At 46.4% G+C, this 17,321-nt stretch overlaps 1 protein-coding gene across 1 annotated transcript; it reads left to right on the top strand.

The window, feature by feature from the left end:
• Positions 1 to 495: 495 nt before the first annotated feature.
• On the top strand, positions 496 to 14,730 carry LCTL (lactase like; the record flags this gene model as incomplete). The annotated part of the gene is made up of 13 exons (XM_080691643.1): positions 496 to 598; positions 1,827 to 1,990; positions 2,363 to 2,450; positions 2,688 to 2,797; positions 4,426 to 4,554; positions 4,636 to 4,731; positions 6,062 to 6,116; positions 6,197 to 6,358; positions 8,260 to 8,534; positions 9,372 to 9,498; positions 9,882 to 10,081; positions 11,853 to 11,916; positions 14,579 to 14,730. The coding sequence occupies 13 exons, from the start codon at positions 496 to 498 to the stop codon at positions 14,728 to 14,730; spliced, it is 1,725 nt and encodes a 574-aa protein (XP_080547769.1).
• Between the last annotated feature and the right edge of the window lie 2,591 nt (positions 14,731 to 17,321).

Genomic DNA, 17,321 nt, shown 5'->3' with positions numbered 1-17,321 from the left:
TATTGAAACTCTTTGTAGGGGGTCAAGGCCACAGACCACACCCCCGCCCAGAGCCTTCCCTGCAGGCCTGGGGCTGGGCAGAGAGCTCGGGCCAGCAGGGACCCAAGCACCATCCTAGGTAAGCTGGCTGGGCTGCATGGGAGAGCGGGTCCCAGCGGGGAGGGTGAGCCCAGCTTAGAGGGTGTGGGGTGGGGGGCTGCAGGGACCCTGTTGCCCCATTTCTCCCATCCCACCAGGGCGCCCTGAGGTGGAGTGATTTTCCCCTGGATAGGGCCCCAGGGGTATGGGCTGGGTCCCTCTTCAGATGGGGTCCGAGGGCTGTCCTGGAGTCCTGCACATCAGACCACAGCTGCCCACTGGGTGTTCAGAGCAGAATGGGTCCAGTGTCCAGCTCAGGTAAACACCCCTTCCTGTCCCCCTCCTTGGGCCTATGCTGCAACCTGGCACCCGGGCCCCACAGGCACTCTTGGCAGGTATGGAGGAGGGCTGTGTGCCATGAAGCCCTTGCTGGCTGGCACCCTGTGCTGGGTGCTGCTGCTGCTGTCCAGGCAGGCGGTCCCTGAAGAGCCCTCCTTCTGCTATGGAACCTTCCCACCGGGTACGTTCACCTCTCTGCTGCTCTGGCCTGTCTGTCTGTCTCTGTCGGCCTGCCCACCTTGGCTGATGTGCCAAGGAGTTTGATGTTTCAGCTTCCTTACTGGTAGAAAGGAAACACAACTCTATGTGCTGGTTCTAAAATAAAGAAGTGGCACAGTGCACCTGTAATCCCAGTACTCGGGAGGCCAAGACAGGAAGATCCAGGTTCAAGGACATCCTCAGCAATGCAAGGAGATTCTCAGTAACCTAGCGAGACCCTGTTTCAAAACAAAAATTAAAATAGGGCTAAGAAGCCGGGCGTGGTGGCGCACGCTTGTAATCCCAGCATTCGGGAGGCTGAGACCTGAGAATCGTGGTTCGTGGACAGCCTCAGCTACTAAGTGAGACCTCTGCAATTCAGTGAGACCCGGTTTCAAAATAAAGAATAAAAAATAGGGCAGGGGGTGTAGCTCGGAGGTCGAATGCCCCTGGGTTCCATCCCCAGACCCACAAAATAAATGAATAAATAAATAAATAAATAAATAAATAAATAAAATAGGGCTGGGGCGTAGTTCAGAGGTAGAATGCCCCTAGATTCAATCCCTAGTGCCACAAAATAAATAGGAAGGAAGATTAGTCTAGGGGCGTGGCTTGGGTTCAATCCCCACCACTCCCCTATACTACAACAAGAATTCCAAAAGTAATAAAAGAAATAATAAAGCCAGGTGTGGTGGCGCACACTTGTAATCCCAGCATTTGGGAGGCTGAGACAGGAGGATCGCGGTTCGCGGACAGCCTCAGCTACTTAGTGAGGTCCTTTGCAACTCAGTGAGACTCTGTTTCAAAATAAAAGAATAAAAAATCAGGTTGGGTGTGTAGCTTGGAAGTAAAATGCCCCTGAGTTCTATCCCCAGTACTGCAAAAAATATAATAATAATAATAATAATAATAATAATATAAAATGTAAATTCCAAAAAGATTAATTTACTAAATCTATGCAGATAATAAATGCTGTAATCAGACAAGATTGGGTACATTCAGGGTGGTATGGCCGTAGACATAAATGCTGTAATCAGAGCAAAAATTGTTCAAAAAATTTTTAAATTATTACTCTGTCCTCCCCACCGACGCACCCGCTTCCGCTCCCTGGGCAATGGGGTGAGGCTGGAGGGGCCCATGCTGAGGCCAGGGCAGCCCAAAGCCCATGACGCATGGGTGGCCCAGGGCCCAGTCGGGGTCTCCACCTGCAGGCTTCTCGTGGGGCGTGGGCAGCTCGGCCTACCAGACAGAGGGCGCCTGGGACCAGGACGGGAAGGGGCCCAGCATCTGGGACGCCTTCACGCACAGCGGGAAGGGGAAGGTGCTCGGGGAGGAGACTGCAGATTCGGCCTGTGATGGCTACTACAAGGTGCAGGTGAGGAGGGAGGCGTGCACCTGCCTGGGGGGAGAAGGCGGGGTAGCAAGGTCGCCCCAGCCCCTATGGGACCGGGATGGAGGGGAAGGAAAGCAGCCCCACCTGGACCAGGCCTTAGTCCAAGTAAGGAGGGCTGAGGGCGGGTGCCACGGCCCAGGCCCGCAGGCGCAGCACCTGAACCCCGCACCTTCTTCCTGGGGGATTCATCACCCTGATGGACTTCTCAGGCTGCCCCCAGGTCCTATATCAGACAGGACTCACTGTACAGCTCTGCATACATCCCACATGCAGAAGGAGGGGGTGGCAGCCCTCACCCACTCAGAGCTGCAGGCAGGAGTGGCCCTGTGACCCAGCCCACCTCCGCCCACACAGGAGGACATGGCTCTGCTGAAGGAGCTGGGCGTCAGCCACTACCGATTCTCCCTGTCCTGGCCGCGGCTGCTGCCCACAGGCATCCGAGGTGAGCTGGCACAGCCCGGGGCCGCTTGGCTTTCGGGTCCGTGGTCCTGGGAAAGAGACCAGCCAGGAGCGTGGCTGCCGCTGCAGCAGCCTCAGGTCTCTGGCTCCCAGGGTGGCTAAGCCCTAGGCTGATGCCCGCGGCTAGGGGGCCTCCAGGCTGCAAAGAGTCCAGAACACTGCCCCCCACCCAGAGGCAAGGCCTCGGGCCTTTCTGGCAGGGTCACTCTCATCCCTGCAGCTGAGCAGGTGAACGAGGAAGGAATCCAGTTCTACAGCGATCTCATCGATGCCCTACTGAAGAGCAACGTCACCCCCATGGTGACCCTGCACCACTGGGACCTGCCGCAGGTGAGGCCAGCGTGGTTGGGGCAGAGCGGCTGCTCGGTGGGAGGGGCCTGCTGAGACCTGGGAGGCTGAAGCGGGACAGCCCGGGGCTGGACTCTGCCTGGGGACTGTCAGCAAGTGAAGAAATCCAGCTCTCTGGCTTAGTCCATTTGTGCTGATGTAATAGGATGGCACAGACTGGGTGACTCTTCCTCCTCCTCCTCCTCCTCTCCCTCCTCCTCATTATTATTATTTTGGTGCTAGGGATTGAGCCCAGGGCAAGCGCTATACCCTCAGCCCAAGAAATATCTTTTGACTCAGGTTTGGGGACATGATGTCATAACAGGTTTGTTTAGCATTCTTTTTTTTTTGGGGGGGGGGAGGATGTTCCATTCTGGGGATTGAACCCAGGGGCATTCTACCTCTGAGCTACACCCTATTTTATTCTTATATTTTGAAACAGGGTCTCACTAAATTGTGGAGGGCCTCACATGAACCACGATCCTCCTTGTCTCAGCCTCCCAAGTACTGGGATTACAAATTTGTGTGCCACCACGCCTGGCTTGAGACCCTGTTTCAAAATAAAAATGAAAAGGCCTGGGTGTATGCCTCGAAAGTAGACAACCCCCCCCCACACACACCAGGTCCAGTACCCAGTATCCTCTTCCAAATTTTCTCCACATTTTTTTTGTGTGGCAGTACTGGGGATGGAACCCAGAATTACACTCCGACCTACCCTCCCAGCTCTGTTTTTTATTCTTCATTTTAAAACAAAGTCTCACTAAGTTGTGGAAGGCCTCAGTAAATTGTTAAGGCTGGCCAGGAACCTGTGATCCTCCTGTCTCAGACTCCCAAGTACTAGGATTACAAGCATGTGCCACCATGTCTGGCTCACATTTCTATTTATTTATTTATTTATTTATTTATGTATTTATTTATTTATTTATTTTGGTGGCACTGGGGTTCCTGGAAACCCTTCTACCTCCGGGCTACACTCCCAGACACCTCTTTTTTTTATATTTTTATTTGGAAACAGGGTCTCTCTTAAGCCAGCGAGGCTGGCTTCGAACCTGCACGATCCTCCTGTCTCTGCCTCCCAAGCGTGGGAATTACAAGCGTGCACCACTACGCCTGGCTGTTTATTTATTTATTTTTGCGGGTCTGGGGATGGAACCTAGGGGCATTCAACCTCCGAGCTACAGCCCCTGCCCTATTTTTATTCTTTATTTTTTGAAACAGGGTCTCACTAAGTTACAGAGAGCCTAAGTAGCTGAGGCTGTCTGCAAACCGCGATCCACAAACCGTTATCCTCCGGTCGGTCTCAGCCTCCTGAATGCTGGGATCACAAGCGTGCGCCACACACCCGGCTCGCATTTCTTTTTAAACATTGGTGCCGAGAGTTGAGCCCAGGGTCTCACACAGGCTAAGTGTGTGCTCAACTACAGAGTGGCGCCCGACCCTTTTCTGCACAGTTAAATCACCAAGTTAAATCACTGTCCCCAAGGCTGCACACCCACCCCGTGCCTCTCTGCTCCTCAATCCTGAACACGCTAACGTCCCCGGTGCTGCAGTCACCCTCCTGTCTCCCGCACGCTTGGACAAGTGGCTCCAGAGGTCCCCTTGTAGCACTGGCTTTCTCTCTCTGTTGACAGCTGCTCCAGGTCAAATATGGCGGGTGGCAGAACGCCAGCATGGCCGGCTACTTCAGAGACTACGCTGACCTGTGCTTCGAGGCCTTTGGGGACCGCGTGAAGCGCTGGATCACTTTCAGTGATCCTCGGGTAAGCAGGGGCCCTTGGTGGGGGGCTGAAGTGCTCCTGCCGCTGCTCAGGGCCCTGTGGTCCCCCTTGCCGGCCCCCTAGGCAATGGTAGAAAAAGGCTACGAGACGGGCCAGCACGCACCGGGCCTGAGGCTGCAGGGCACCGGGCTGTACAGGGCAGCACACCACATCATTCAGGTGAGCTGGGCTCCGGGGGGTGCGTGGCACTCATCCGGGAGGGTGCGGGCCCGTCTGACACCTGTGGCCTGGGTGTTACAGTAGCTGCTGGGCGTCCAGTCCAGCGAAGACGGGAGGGGGTGTGAGGGGAGTGGCCTTGGGTGGAAAGCTGCCTGCTTTGGGGTGGGCTTTGGTGCAGCCAGGGGAGACATTCAGAGAAGCTGCCAGCCATGAGTTACAAGCTAAGAGGAGAGGAGAGAGAGTGAGGAAGAAGTCAAGTCATGTACGGGTGATGATGGCTGGGGAACCGGCTTCTGGGTGTGGAGGGATCAGCCCCAAAGGATGTGGCAGAGGGCAGACAGCTCAGGCTGGAAGGCAAGCGCCACCAGGCGACACAAAGACCCTCAGCTTCATGGCTGGAGAGGACTTCCTTATTCCTTCTCTATTTGGCTTAGGATTCCTTAAACTGAATGTTTAAAGGCAGAACTCTAACGGGGCATGGTGGTGCGTCCCACCTTCAAGCTACACCCCTCAGCCAAATTTTACTTATTTGGAATCAGGGTCTCCCCAGGTTGAGGAGTCTCACTACTGAGTCTGTTGTTGGATCTGCAATCCTCCTAAGCCTGTCTCAGCCTCCCAAGTTCTGGATTACAGGTGTGCACCACCGAACCACCACACCTGGCTCCCCCAGCCCTTTTTAGTTGTTTTTTTTTTTTTTTTTTTTAACTTAGGGGCATTTTACCTCTGAGTAAAATGTACTCCCAGCCCTTTTAAAAGTAAAATATACTCCCAGCCCTTTTTCCCCCCTTTTTTTGGTGGTACTAGGGATTCTTTGAGCTACACCTCCAGCCCTATTTTATTCTTTTATTTCGAAGCCATGTCTCATTAAGTTGCCCAGAGTGGCCTTGAACTTGTGATGCTCCTGTCTCAGCCACCCAAGTACCGGGATTACAAGCGTGCGCCACCAGGCTCGGCTCCAACTGGCCTTTGAAAAGCCTGTAAGGCAGGTCAGCCAGCAAGCACAATTCAGGTGCCTCTCTCCTGCCTGTCCCACACAACACTTTCCCAACCTGCTGAGCGCCTGAGGGGAAGCACTGCCTGGCTGCCAAAGACAAACAGGCACAAAACCAAGACACATTAGCAAGAATCTTGGAAATGATAAGTGACCAGGTTTCCTCCGCAGCACAGAGATGAGTGCCTCTGGAGGCAGAAGGGAGACTGCATGGGGCTCACAGAGGCGGGGTTTGAGAGAATGGCAGATTAGAGTTAGGAAGGAGAAAGGCCACCCCACATTGAAAAGAGGGAAAGAAATGGACGGGGCAGGCACCCACGTGGATTCCTCTCCTCTCAGGCCCACGCCCGAGCCTGGCACCGCTACCACACCACGTGGCGCCGCCAGCAGCGAGGTGAGCGGGAGGGAGCGTGCAAGCCCCGGCCCAGGCCCCGGAGCAGCCATGCTGACTGGCCGGCTTCGCTCCCTTTTAAGGTCTAGTGGGGATTTCACTGAACTGCGACTGGGGGGAGCCTGTGGACATTAATAACCCCAATGACACAGAGGCTGCCGAGAGATACCTGCAGTTCTGCCTGGGCTGGTTTGCTAACCCCATTTATGCCGGCGACTACCCCCAAGTCATGAAGGACCATATTGGTAAGCCGAGTCATGTTTTCATTTTATTTTTTATTTTTATTTTTTGGTGGTACTGGGGTTCCTGGAAGCCCTTCTATCTCTGGGCTACACTCCCAGACCTATTTTATATTTGGAAACAGGGTCTCTTAAACCAGCGCGGCTGGCTCCGAACCAGCGCGATCCTCCTGTCTCCGCCTCCCAAGCGTAGGGATTACAAGCGTGCGCCACCACGCCCGGCATGTTTTTTCATGTTTTTAAATAAGTTCATTTAACTGCTATGTAAAAACAAAAATCATACATATTTATGGGTAGCACACGATACACGTACACATAGGGTACTGCTTAAGTCAGGCTAATCAGATGCTTGCCTGGCATGTGCGAGGCTCTGGGTTCTATCCCTAGGCTGGAAAATTCATTTCATTATGGCGAAAACTAAGCCAGATGTGATGGCACACGCTTGTAATCCCAGGACTTGGGAGGCTGAGACAGGAGGATCACAGGTTTGAAGCCAGCCTCGACAACCTAGTGAGGCCCTCTGTAATTTAGTGAGACCGTTTCCAAATAAGAAATAAAATCAGGCTGGGGTTTAGCTCCGAGGTAGAATGCCTCTGGGTTCAATCCCCAGTAATACACACACACACACACACACACACACACACACACACACACACACACACACAACTTATAAACTCCTTTCTTCTAGTTTTTTGAAAAGTATAATATAGAACTGAGTTTGGTGGCACATGCTTATAATCCTAGCACTTGGGAGGCTGAGGATCACAGGTTCAAAGCCAGCCTCAGCAACTTAGTGAGGGCTTCCACAATTTAGTGAGACCCTGTTCTAAATAAGAAATACAATCAGGCAAGGGGTATAGATCAGAGGTAGAGTGCCTCTGGGCTTAATCCCCAGTGCCGCACAGTATAGTACATTATTGTTTTCTGTAGTTGCCCTGCTGTTCTATCAAACTAACTGCGTGCTCATTGCTCAACCTCCCCCACCCCCAGTCCCTGGTAATCACCCCTCAATTCCTAGCTTCTATGAGTTCAAAAATTTTTTTATTTTTATTTTTGGTGGTACTGCGGATAGAACCCAAGGGGATCCTACCTCTAAGATACACCCAGCCTGTTATATTTTTTATTTTGAAACTGGTCTAAGTTGCAGTGGGCCTTGCTGTAAGTTGCTGAAGTTATCCTTGAACCTGTGATCTTCCTGTCTTAGCCTCCCCAGCACTAGGATTACAAGTGTGCACCCCACCTGGCTGAGTTCAATCCAGGGGCATTCTACCTCTGAGCTACACCCCTACCTTATTTTTGAAAGAGTCTCATTAAGTTGTAGAGGGCCTCACTAAGTACCTGAGGCTGGCGACGAACCTGTGATTCTCCTGTCTCAGCCTCCCAAGTACTGGGATTACAAGTGTGTGCTACCACGCCCAGCTGTGTTCGATTTTTTTATACTCCAAATGCGAGTGGGATGCAGTGGCCTGGCTTACTTCACTTAACATTCTCCAGTTCTGTCTATGTTGAACCCAAGTGAAAGAGTAGGAAGCAGAGCCGGGCGTGGTGGCGCACGCTTGTAATCCCCGTGCTTGGAGGCTGAGACAGGAGGATCACACAGGTTCGAAGCCAGCCTCAGATACTTAGTGAGGCTCTCAGCAACTTAGTGAGACCCTGTTTCCAAATCCAAATAAAATATAAAAAAGATCTGGGAGTATAGCCCGGAGGTAGAAAGCCTCTGGGTTCCACCCCCAGTACCACAAAAAATAAATAAGTAAATTAATTAATTCTACTTTGGGAAGCCAAGGTTCTATTTTCTAGACAGATGAATCCTGAAGCCCAGCTTTTATGTCTACATGCCAGTGTCATCATGGAATATAAAAGTAGATTGTGAGAATATTAAACTTGGTGTCGTGTCCTCTCAACAGGAAAGAAGAGTGCAGAACAAGGCCTGGACATGTCGAGGTTACCAGTGTTCTCGCTCCAGGAAAAGAGCTACATTAAAGGCACATCTGATTTCTTGGGATTAGGTCATTTTACCACAAGATACATCTTGGAAAGGAACTACCCCTCCCGCCAGGGGCCCAGCTACCACAATGACCGTGACCTGGTAGAACTTGTTGACCCAAATTGGCCAGACCTGGGGTCGCAGTGGCTCTACTCCGTGCCGTGGGGGCTTAGGAGGCTCCTCAACTTTGCTCAGGTGCCTGTCATATTAAACTCTGTAAAGGACTTTACACTTGAATTCCTATTCTCATAGTTTAAGGTCAAGTGACATTTGAAAGTTAGTAATCCCAGTTATTCATACCTCAGAGGCTACTAGGTATAGGACTTGAAGACTCACGCCTGCTGTACCTATAAACTAGCCAAAATTCTTTAATGATTTTGCTATCCTTCTCACCCGAAACAGAATATATGGGAAAGCACAAGACTTGAAGTACATTTTCCCTCCAACAATGCCAACTTTTGTAAAATACATTCTTGTGTACAAATGTGCCTCTTGCCCAGACTCACCTCTAAATAAATGTATTGATACCCAATAAAATGCACTTGATTAGAATGTGGTAGGCTTGGCTGGGTGTGGCCACGCACACTTGTGATCCCAGCTCTTGGGAGGCTGACAGGAGGATTGCATGGGTTTGAAGCCAGCCTCAGCTACTTAGTGAGGCTCTCAGCAACTCAGTGAGACCCTGTTTCAAAATAAAGGATAAAAAATAGGGAGCCGGGTGTGGTGGCGCACGCTTGTAATCCCTGCACTTGGGAGGCAGAGACAGGAGGATCGCGCAGGTTTGAAGCCAGCCTTGATGGCTTAAGAGACCCTGTTTAAAAAAAAAAATTATATATATATGTCTGGGAGTGCAGCCCAGAGGTAGAAGGGTTTCCAGGAACCCCAGTACCACAAAAAAAGGGGGGGCTGGGGTGTAGCCCGGATGCCTCTGTGTTCTATCCCTGGGACCACAAAAAAAAAAAAAAAGGCGGCAGATTTGAATACCTGAAAGCCAGAGTTCTTCATATACTTGTTGCTTTGATTCCCTTGCAGACTCAATACAGAAATCCTCCCATATATGTGACAGAAAATGGAGCATCTCAAAAATTACAGTGCACTCAATTATGTGATGAGTGGAGAATTCATTACCTTAAAGGATACATAAATGAAATGCTCAAAGGTGAGATACAAACCAAGGCTCTCTTCAGAAACTTTTCTGCTTTCCTTAGACAAAATTTGATAACACAGGATCAACTAAAACTCACTTTTAAAGCTCATCTTACGCCAGTGTGGTAACGTACACTTGTAACCCCGGTACTTAGGTGGGAGGCTGAGACAGGAGGATCGCAGGCTCGTGGCCAGCCTCAGCTACTTAGTGAGACTCTGTTCCAAAACTAAAGAATAAAAAATAGGGTTGGGAGTGTGGCTTGGAGGTAGAATGCCCCTGGATTTAATCTCTAGTACTGCAAAAAATAAAGCTCATACATAAATACATTTTACTACTATCTTCAAAATACTGTTTTCCTAAGTGAAATATATTAAAAATAGAAAATGTCTTTGCAGCTATAAAAGATGGCGTTAATATACAAGGCTATACTTCCTGGTCTCTGTTGGATAAATTCGAGTGGGAGAAAGGATATGTGGATAGATACGGATTCTACTATGTTGAGTTTAACATCCGAAATAAGCCTCGCTACCCCAAGGCTTCAGTCCTGTATTACAGGAAGATTATTACTGCGAATGGGTTCCCCAATCCAAGAGAGGTAGGACTCACTGTCCGTGCTATCTGTTCTAGGTTGAGGCGGGTTAAGCGTTGAGGTGGTTGGCAAGCACCTCTCCCCTAAGAGAGGTGTGAAGCATGGCTGTCTTTTCTTGCCCTGCCCCTTACCACCTCTCGGCTCATTTGTTTAAAATAGAGGAAACAGGCCGGGCATGTGGCGCACGCTTGTAATCCCAGCATTTGTGAAGCTCTGAGACAGGAGGATCCAGGTTTGTGGACAGCATCAGCTACTTAGTTTTGCAACTCAGTGAGACCCTGTTTCAAAATAAAGAATAAAATATAGGTCGGGGGGGTATAGCCCAGAGGTAGAATGCCCTTAGGTTCCATCCCCAGTACCACTACTACTACTACTACTACTACTACTACTACTACTACTAATAATAATAATAATAACAATAACAATAATAAAAATAGAGGAAGCACACTTCAAAACTCAATCCCTAACACAGAATACTAAGGGCAGGTCATGTATGAATCCTGCTTGCTCTGGATTATGTTAGGGTAGTCTTCTAGTAAATGTTATTCTAAATGTTGAGTTTTTTTTTTTTTTGGTGTGTGTGTGTGTGTGTGTGTGTTTGTGGTACTGGGGATGGAACCCTTCTACCTCTGGTCTACACTCCCAGACCAATTTTATATTTTATTTGGAAACAGGGTCTCTTAAACCAGCGAGGCTGGCTTTGAACCTGTGCGATCCTCCTGTATCCACCTTCTAAGCGCAGGGATTACAAGCGTGCGCTACCACGCCCGGCCTAAATGTTGAATCTTAATGCAAATAAATTCTAACATAAGTAAAGCTGGACGTGGTGGCGCACGCTTGTAATCCCAGCATTTGGGAGGCTGAGCCAGAAGGATCACAGTTCACAGACAGCCTCAGCTACTTGGTGAGGCCCTTTGCAAATCAGTGAGACCTGTTTCAAAATAAAGAATAAAAAGTAGTGCTGGGGTGTAGCTCAGAGGTAGAATGCCCCTGGGTTCCACCCCCAGTACCAGGAAAAAAACAAACAAACATGTTAAGTAAATCAAATGTATAATACCCATATAATTTATATAATTTAGTTTTCCCACAAAGAGCATCAGGTCTAAAATAAGATTAAAAACAATCAAACTATCTCTTAAGATCTACTCAATGTTTCCGACAAGCTTCCAGTTTTGGTCGTTAGTCTTCTGCTCTCTATATTGCTGCACCTACTGGCAGAGAACACACACTATAATTTAGAATATTTTAATAGAAACATTTAAAAATAAATTTCAGCTGGGCGTGGTGGCACACGCTTGTAATCCCCACACTTGGGAGGCTGAGACAGGAGGATCGCGCAGGTTCGAAGCCAGCCTCAGCTAACTTACTGAGGCGCTCTGCAACTTAGCGAGACCCTGTTTCCAAATAAAGTATAAAAAAGTCTGGGAGGATAGTTGACAGGTAGAAAAGCCCCTGGGCTTCACCCCCCCCCCCAAAAAAAAAAGGAAAGAAAAGGAAAGAAAATAAATTTTATTTGTTTACCAAAATCCTTCTAAGGTGAGTCCAGTGGGACTAAAAGTGGAGGTGGTAACTAACAGCTATCAAGTATTTGCTACTTTTACATTATTAGAGAAGTACCAGATTGTGTGCTCCCTAAAAATAGACCTATTCTTTGATTCCCGTACTATGATGCACACAGGTGTTTAAAGTTAACTATAGGTAGATTAAAAAAATTATTCCAAAAATAATTTCAAACAAAAATTTAGTCTAAGACATTACTTATGTGGATTTTTATCAGGTAGAAAGCTGGTACCTTGAAGCCTTGGAAACTTGTTCAATCAACAACCAACTGCTTGCTACAGGTGAGTAGATTTTAATCATTTCCTTTGGTAATTAAACTACATAATTATACATACAGTGACATTACCAAAATCTCAAGATGGAGATCTACCTGAGGTTAATCTTCCCAAACCACTTTATTTATTTATCTATGTATTTATTTAGTGTTACCAAGGATGGAACCCAGGGATATTCTACCTCCTAGCAATACCCCCAGCCCTAATTTTTATTCTTAATTTTGAAATAGGGTCTCACTGTGTTGCACAGGGCCTCCCAAACCACTTTAAATCACTTTTCTATTTTACGTGTGTGTGTGTGTGTGTGTGTGTGTGTGTGTGTGTGTGTGTGTGTGTGTTACAGGGGACTAAACCCAGGGGCATTTTACCTCTCAGCTACAACCCCAGCCCCATTTTATTTTTCAAACAGGGTCTCCCTAGATTGATGAGAGTCACACTACTTGCTGAGACTGTCCTTGAACCTGTGATCCTCCTGTTTCAGCTTCCCAAATGAGATTACAGGTGTGTGCCACCACAGCCAGCTTTACAAGAATTTCAAATATTAATTAAGGAAACATTTTAATCAATCTAGTTTTACTCCTTCTGAATCACACTATAAACTTATATACCCACCATTTTTGTTAAAGTAGACTTGTGGAAAGGGGAATAGCCAACCATTATGTAAAAATGAAATGAAGAAAAGCCAAAACACTTCAGCTTTTATGCTCACTCATTTAGCAAGGAATTATTAAATTTTATTAACTATGGATTAATTTAATTTAAGCAATAAACAAAACCAGGTCCAACCTCACAGAAGGCAATAGAATCAGAAATGTAAGATAACTCAGACACACACGAGTATGTATCGAGAAACGCAGCAGAGCTGGGCATGGTGGCGCACGCCTATAATCCCAGGACTTGGGAGGCTAAGACCAACATCGCTGGATCAAGGATAGCCTCAGCAAGTAGTGAGACTATTTTTGGTAATGGGGATAAAACCCAGGACCCTCAACTCTATTTTATTTTTATTTGGTAACAGGGTCTTACTAAGTTGATGAGAGCCTCACTGTTTACTGAGGCTGTCCTCGAACCTGGTCCTCCTATCTCAGCCTCAAGCATATGCCAACACACCCAGCTAGTAGTGAGACTTTCATCAACCTAGTGAGACCGTTTCCAAATAAATAAAATTGAGCTGGGGGTATAGCTTGAAGTAGAATGCCTCTGGGTTCAAAATTCCCAGAAACACAAAAGAAAAGAAGGGCAAAGCAAAGCAGCAGGGCGTGGTGTGCTCGCCTGCAATCCCAGTACTTGGGAGGCTGGAACAGGAGGACTGCAGGTTCTTGAACAGCCTCAACAACTTAGCGAGGCCCTCAGGAACTTAGTGAGGCCATTTCAAGATAAAACAATAAGATAGGGCTGGGAGTGTAGCTCAGAGGTGGAATACCCAGGATACAAACTCTAGTGTCTGTCTGTCTCTCTCTCTCTCTCTCTCACACACACACACACACACACACACATACACACACACACACACACACACACGAAATGCCAAGATATATCACTGTTTCTTTGAATTTTATCTTTCTCCACTTGGGTAATCAAACAAATACACCTCCTATTTTAATAAATTTTAATAATCTTTACTGTGGTATTCAATGCAGAAGCTACTAGACCAAATCCTTCCAATCTAATATTTTTATAAGCCAGTCTAACATCATTCACCAACCTCCCCATATCTAAATATCTATAAAATCAGACAGTATTAATAATGGATGTGCCATTAAGCTAAAATAAACGTAGTGTGCTCACACTGCAGAGCTTACTGAGGAGCCTTTGAACCCCATGGGAATGCAGCCTGCGCCTTGGAGACCTCTGTAACCGGCGCCAGCACAGCCTCAACATGGGTATCATACAGTATCCACTGCTGGGTAACATGCAAAGAAAAGCTTGCCGTTCAACTTTTAAGGGTTAAATTATGCACAAATTACCACATGAAATCTTAATACAGAAATTCCCAGACCTCTTAAGATGCATAACATTCTCAAAAGGTTGGAAATTTTTGCCTTGGATTTTCTTTCAAAAATCCTCTGAACAAAACTTTTAAGAACCAAGGAATATGGCTGCTAATATTCTGAAATATTGATACACATTTAGACTTTATTTTAGTACCTGTGGGAGAACCAAATTTAGTCATTCTCAAATTCTTCTGAAATATTTTATATTCCCCCCCCCTCTCTTTTTTGTGGTACTGGGGATTGAACCCAGGGACATTCTACCTCTGAGCTACATCCCCAACTCTATTTTTTATTATTTATTTTTTGAAACAGGCTCTCATTAAGTTGCAGAGGGCCTCACTAAGAAGCTGAAGCTGGCTGCAAATGCAAATTCATGATCCTCCTATCTCAGCCTCCCAAATACTGAGATTACAAGCATGCGCCACATGCCTGGTGTAAACTCTCTTTTTGTGTGGTGCTGGGCTCAAACCCAGGGCCTGTGTGTGCTAGGCAAGTCTCCTACCATTGAGTCACACCTCTAGCCCCATGATGTTTAAATAACGTTGAATTTACTAGGCTCTCTTTTCTATTAATGGGAACAATTAGAAAACTTGGCTGTGTCATCTCCCAGGTTTTTCCAGTGTCGTTCCAGATTTGGACGACGCTCACAGGGTGTCTGCTCTCTGTCGTTTCAGAGCCTCTGCTCAGCCACATGCACATGGTCTCGGAGATTGTGGTGCCCACGGTCTGCGCCCTCTGCATCCTTATCGCCGCCCTGCTTCTGACGCTGCTCCTCAGGAGCCGAGCTGAAGCAGGATCACCAGTTTTGGAGGCTCATTTTTCATAGAGAATCTTCAGGATCATCCTCTTTTTTCTGCTTGAAACTTTACATATATGTCTATTTTCTGACTCTGTGATAATTACCTTTTTCCCTCTTCCTTTTTCATTTATGCTGGGATCTAAGTATAAAAAATAAAAATAAGCATAAATAAAACAAAAAGTCACCTGTACTCTAACCTCTCCAAAGTCGACATTAATGTTTTGTAGTATAGTATGGATATATTTTGTTTTGCAAAAACAAGATGGTAGTGTAAGTTCCATGACTTGATTTCATTTTAAATCTGTCTAGACTGGGCGAGATGTGCATGTATGTCTACAAAAGTATTTTCTTTATACCACTATGATGCATGAATACATTGCACCAATAAAAAATAAATTAAAAAAAATAAATAAATAAAAATAAAAAAATAAATAAAAATTTTAATAAAATTAAAAAAAAAATCTGTCTAGAAATATTACTGAAATGTACACAGTGACTGCACCCCCGTCTCAGCACTGTGCTACAGGGTGGAGAGCATCACTGCTGTCCAGTGATGATAATCCTTTCTGCTACACATCTACTAGCCAACCAGGAAGAAGCATCAGGTGGACACCAAGTAAATGAGCACATATACTTTTCTTATGCTAAATTCATTTTAGCCAATGAGATATTGCAAAGAAATATTACAGGATATAAAAGAATCTTATTAAAACAATATATTTATCTGCTAGATAACAAGATGCTTTTTTAAATTTTTTTATATTTTTATTTTTTCACTCTGTGTTTATTGTAGATTTCTGTGTAATTTTAAACCCTCATTCTATATCTGGGTTCTCACTTCAAAGTAGATCATTTTAGAAGGGAGATATTAGGTTAAGCAACACAAAATTACCATTCATTAGGTTACAAATGGTCAGATATGAGCCATCCTATGTGGCTTAACTGAATACTCTTCTCAAATGATGTTTCAGTTGGAGATTGTATTTTTTTAAATTGGCATCACACACACGACTGTCCATGGTTAACATCAGGCCACGGGAGCAAAGCTGCGATAGTTATCAACGCCTACATTAATTCTGTGCTCCGCATCAATGCGCTTCAGAGCTGAAAGGTGCCTAAGAGATCACTAGTCCAACATTACTTTTAAGATATGGAAACTGAGTCTCAAAGAGGTTAATCATACACGCAGAACTGGAATTGGATTTCCTGATTTCCATTCAGTGCTCTCCCCCATTCTACAGGGCGGCCCTTGTACAGCATGCACGCTGATCAGCTTGATTGTAGGAGAGCCCTAGCGTTCTGTCAAATTTACATTCTTTTTTTTTTTTTTTTTAATTAAAGGTCCACTGTATTCTGACCTATGCTAAAATTAAGCTCCATTTATTTTGGGACACAACATGGCCTAAAAAAGAATGATAAATAAAACGCCTGACATTTTACTCATTATTTGATTTCACTTAATTTTAATTTTGTTTCTAAAACATAAAAACAAAAGCAGAAGGCACGTGAGGTGGACATGCTGGTAATCCCAGTACTTGGGAGGCTGAGACAGGAGGATTGCAGGTTTGAGGACAGCCTCGGCAAGTAGTGAGACGACTTAACCTAACAAGACCCTGCTTCAAAATAAAGATGAAATAGGGCTGGGGATGTAGTGAGGAGGTAGAATGCCCCTGGCAAAGCAAAAACCCCAAACAAGAAAATGTTATTCCATTAATTCTTTTGGTTAATACTATCTAAAATTAAAATGTTTTATAATAAGTATCCACATCTCAGTCCTATAATTGGGCTGAGGGGAAATTGTTTTCAACAAAACTTTGCTTTCAGTGTCATGGTACGTGTGTTCAGGATTTTTCCCTCCAATTTACTTTTTGTGTGTATGTGGTACTAACTGAGGCCAGAGGCAGTCTACCTCCAAGCTACACCCTTAGAATGATTTTATTTCTTTTTTTTTCTTTTTCTTGTTTTGCAGGTCTGGGGATGGAACCCAGAGGCATTTGACCTCCGAGCTACACCCCCTGCCCGATTTTTTATCCTTTATTTTTTTAATTTTAATTTTTATTTTTTTTGTGGTACTGGGGTTCCTGGGAGCCCTTCTACCTCCAGGCTACACTCCCAGACCTATTTTTACATTTTTATTTGGAAACAGGGTCTCCTAAGCCAGCGCGCGTGGCTGGCTTCGAACCTGTACGGTCCTCCTGTCTCTGCCTCCCAAGCGTGGGGATTACAAGCGTGCGCCACCAAGCCTGGCATTTTTATCCTTTATTTTGAAACAGGGTGTCACTGAGTTGCAGAGGGCTTCGCTAAGTAGCTGAGGCTGCCGCGAACCACGATCCTCCAGTCTCAGCCTCTCCAATGCTGAGATTACAAGCGTGCGCCACCACGCTCGGCTCCTGATTTTATTTCTTATTTAAAAACAGGTCTTGCCGGGCATGGTGACGCACACTTGTAATCCCAGTACTTGGGAGGTTGAGACAGGAGGATCACACAGGTTTGAAGCCAGCCTCAGCTACTTAGTGAGGCTCTCAGCAACTTAGTGAGACCCTGTTTCCAAATAAAATATGAAATAGGTCTGGGAGTATAACCCCTGAGGTAGAAGGCCCCTGGGATCCATCCTTAGT

Source organism: Muscardinus avellanarius (genome assembly GCF_963383645.1).
Source record: "Muscardinus avellanarius genome assembly, chromosome: 3".
Taxonomy (NCBI): domain Eukaryota; kingdom Metazoa; phylum Chordata; class Mammalia; order Rodentia; family Gliridae; genus Muscardinus; species Muscardinus avellanarius.
The sequence above is the reverse complement of the archived record's forward strand: the minus strand, read 5'-3'. Positions and strand labels throughout refer to the sequence as shown.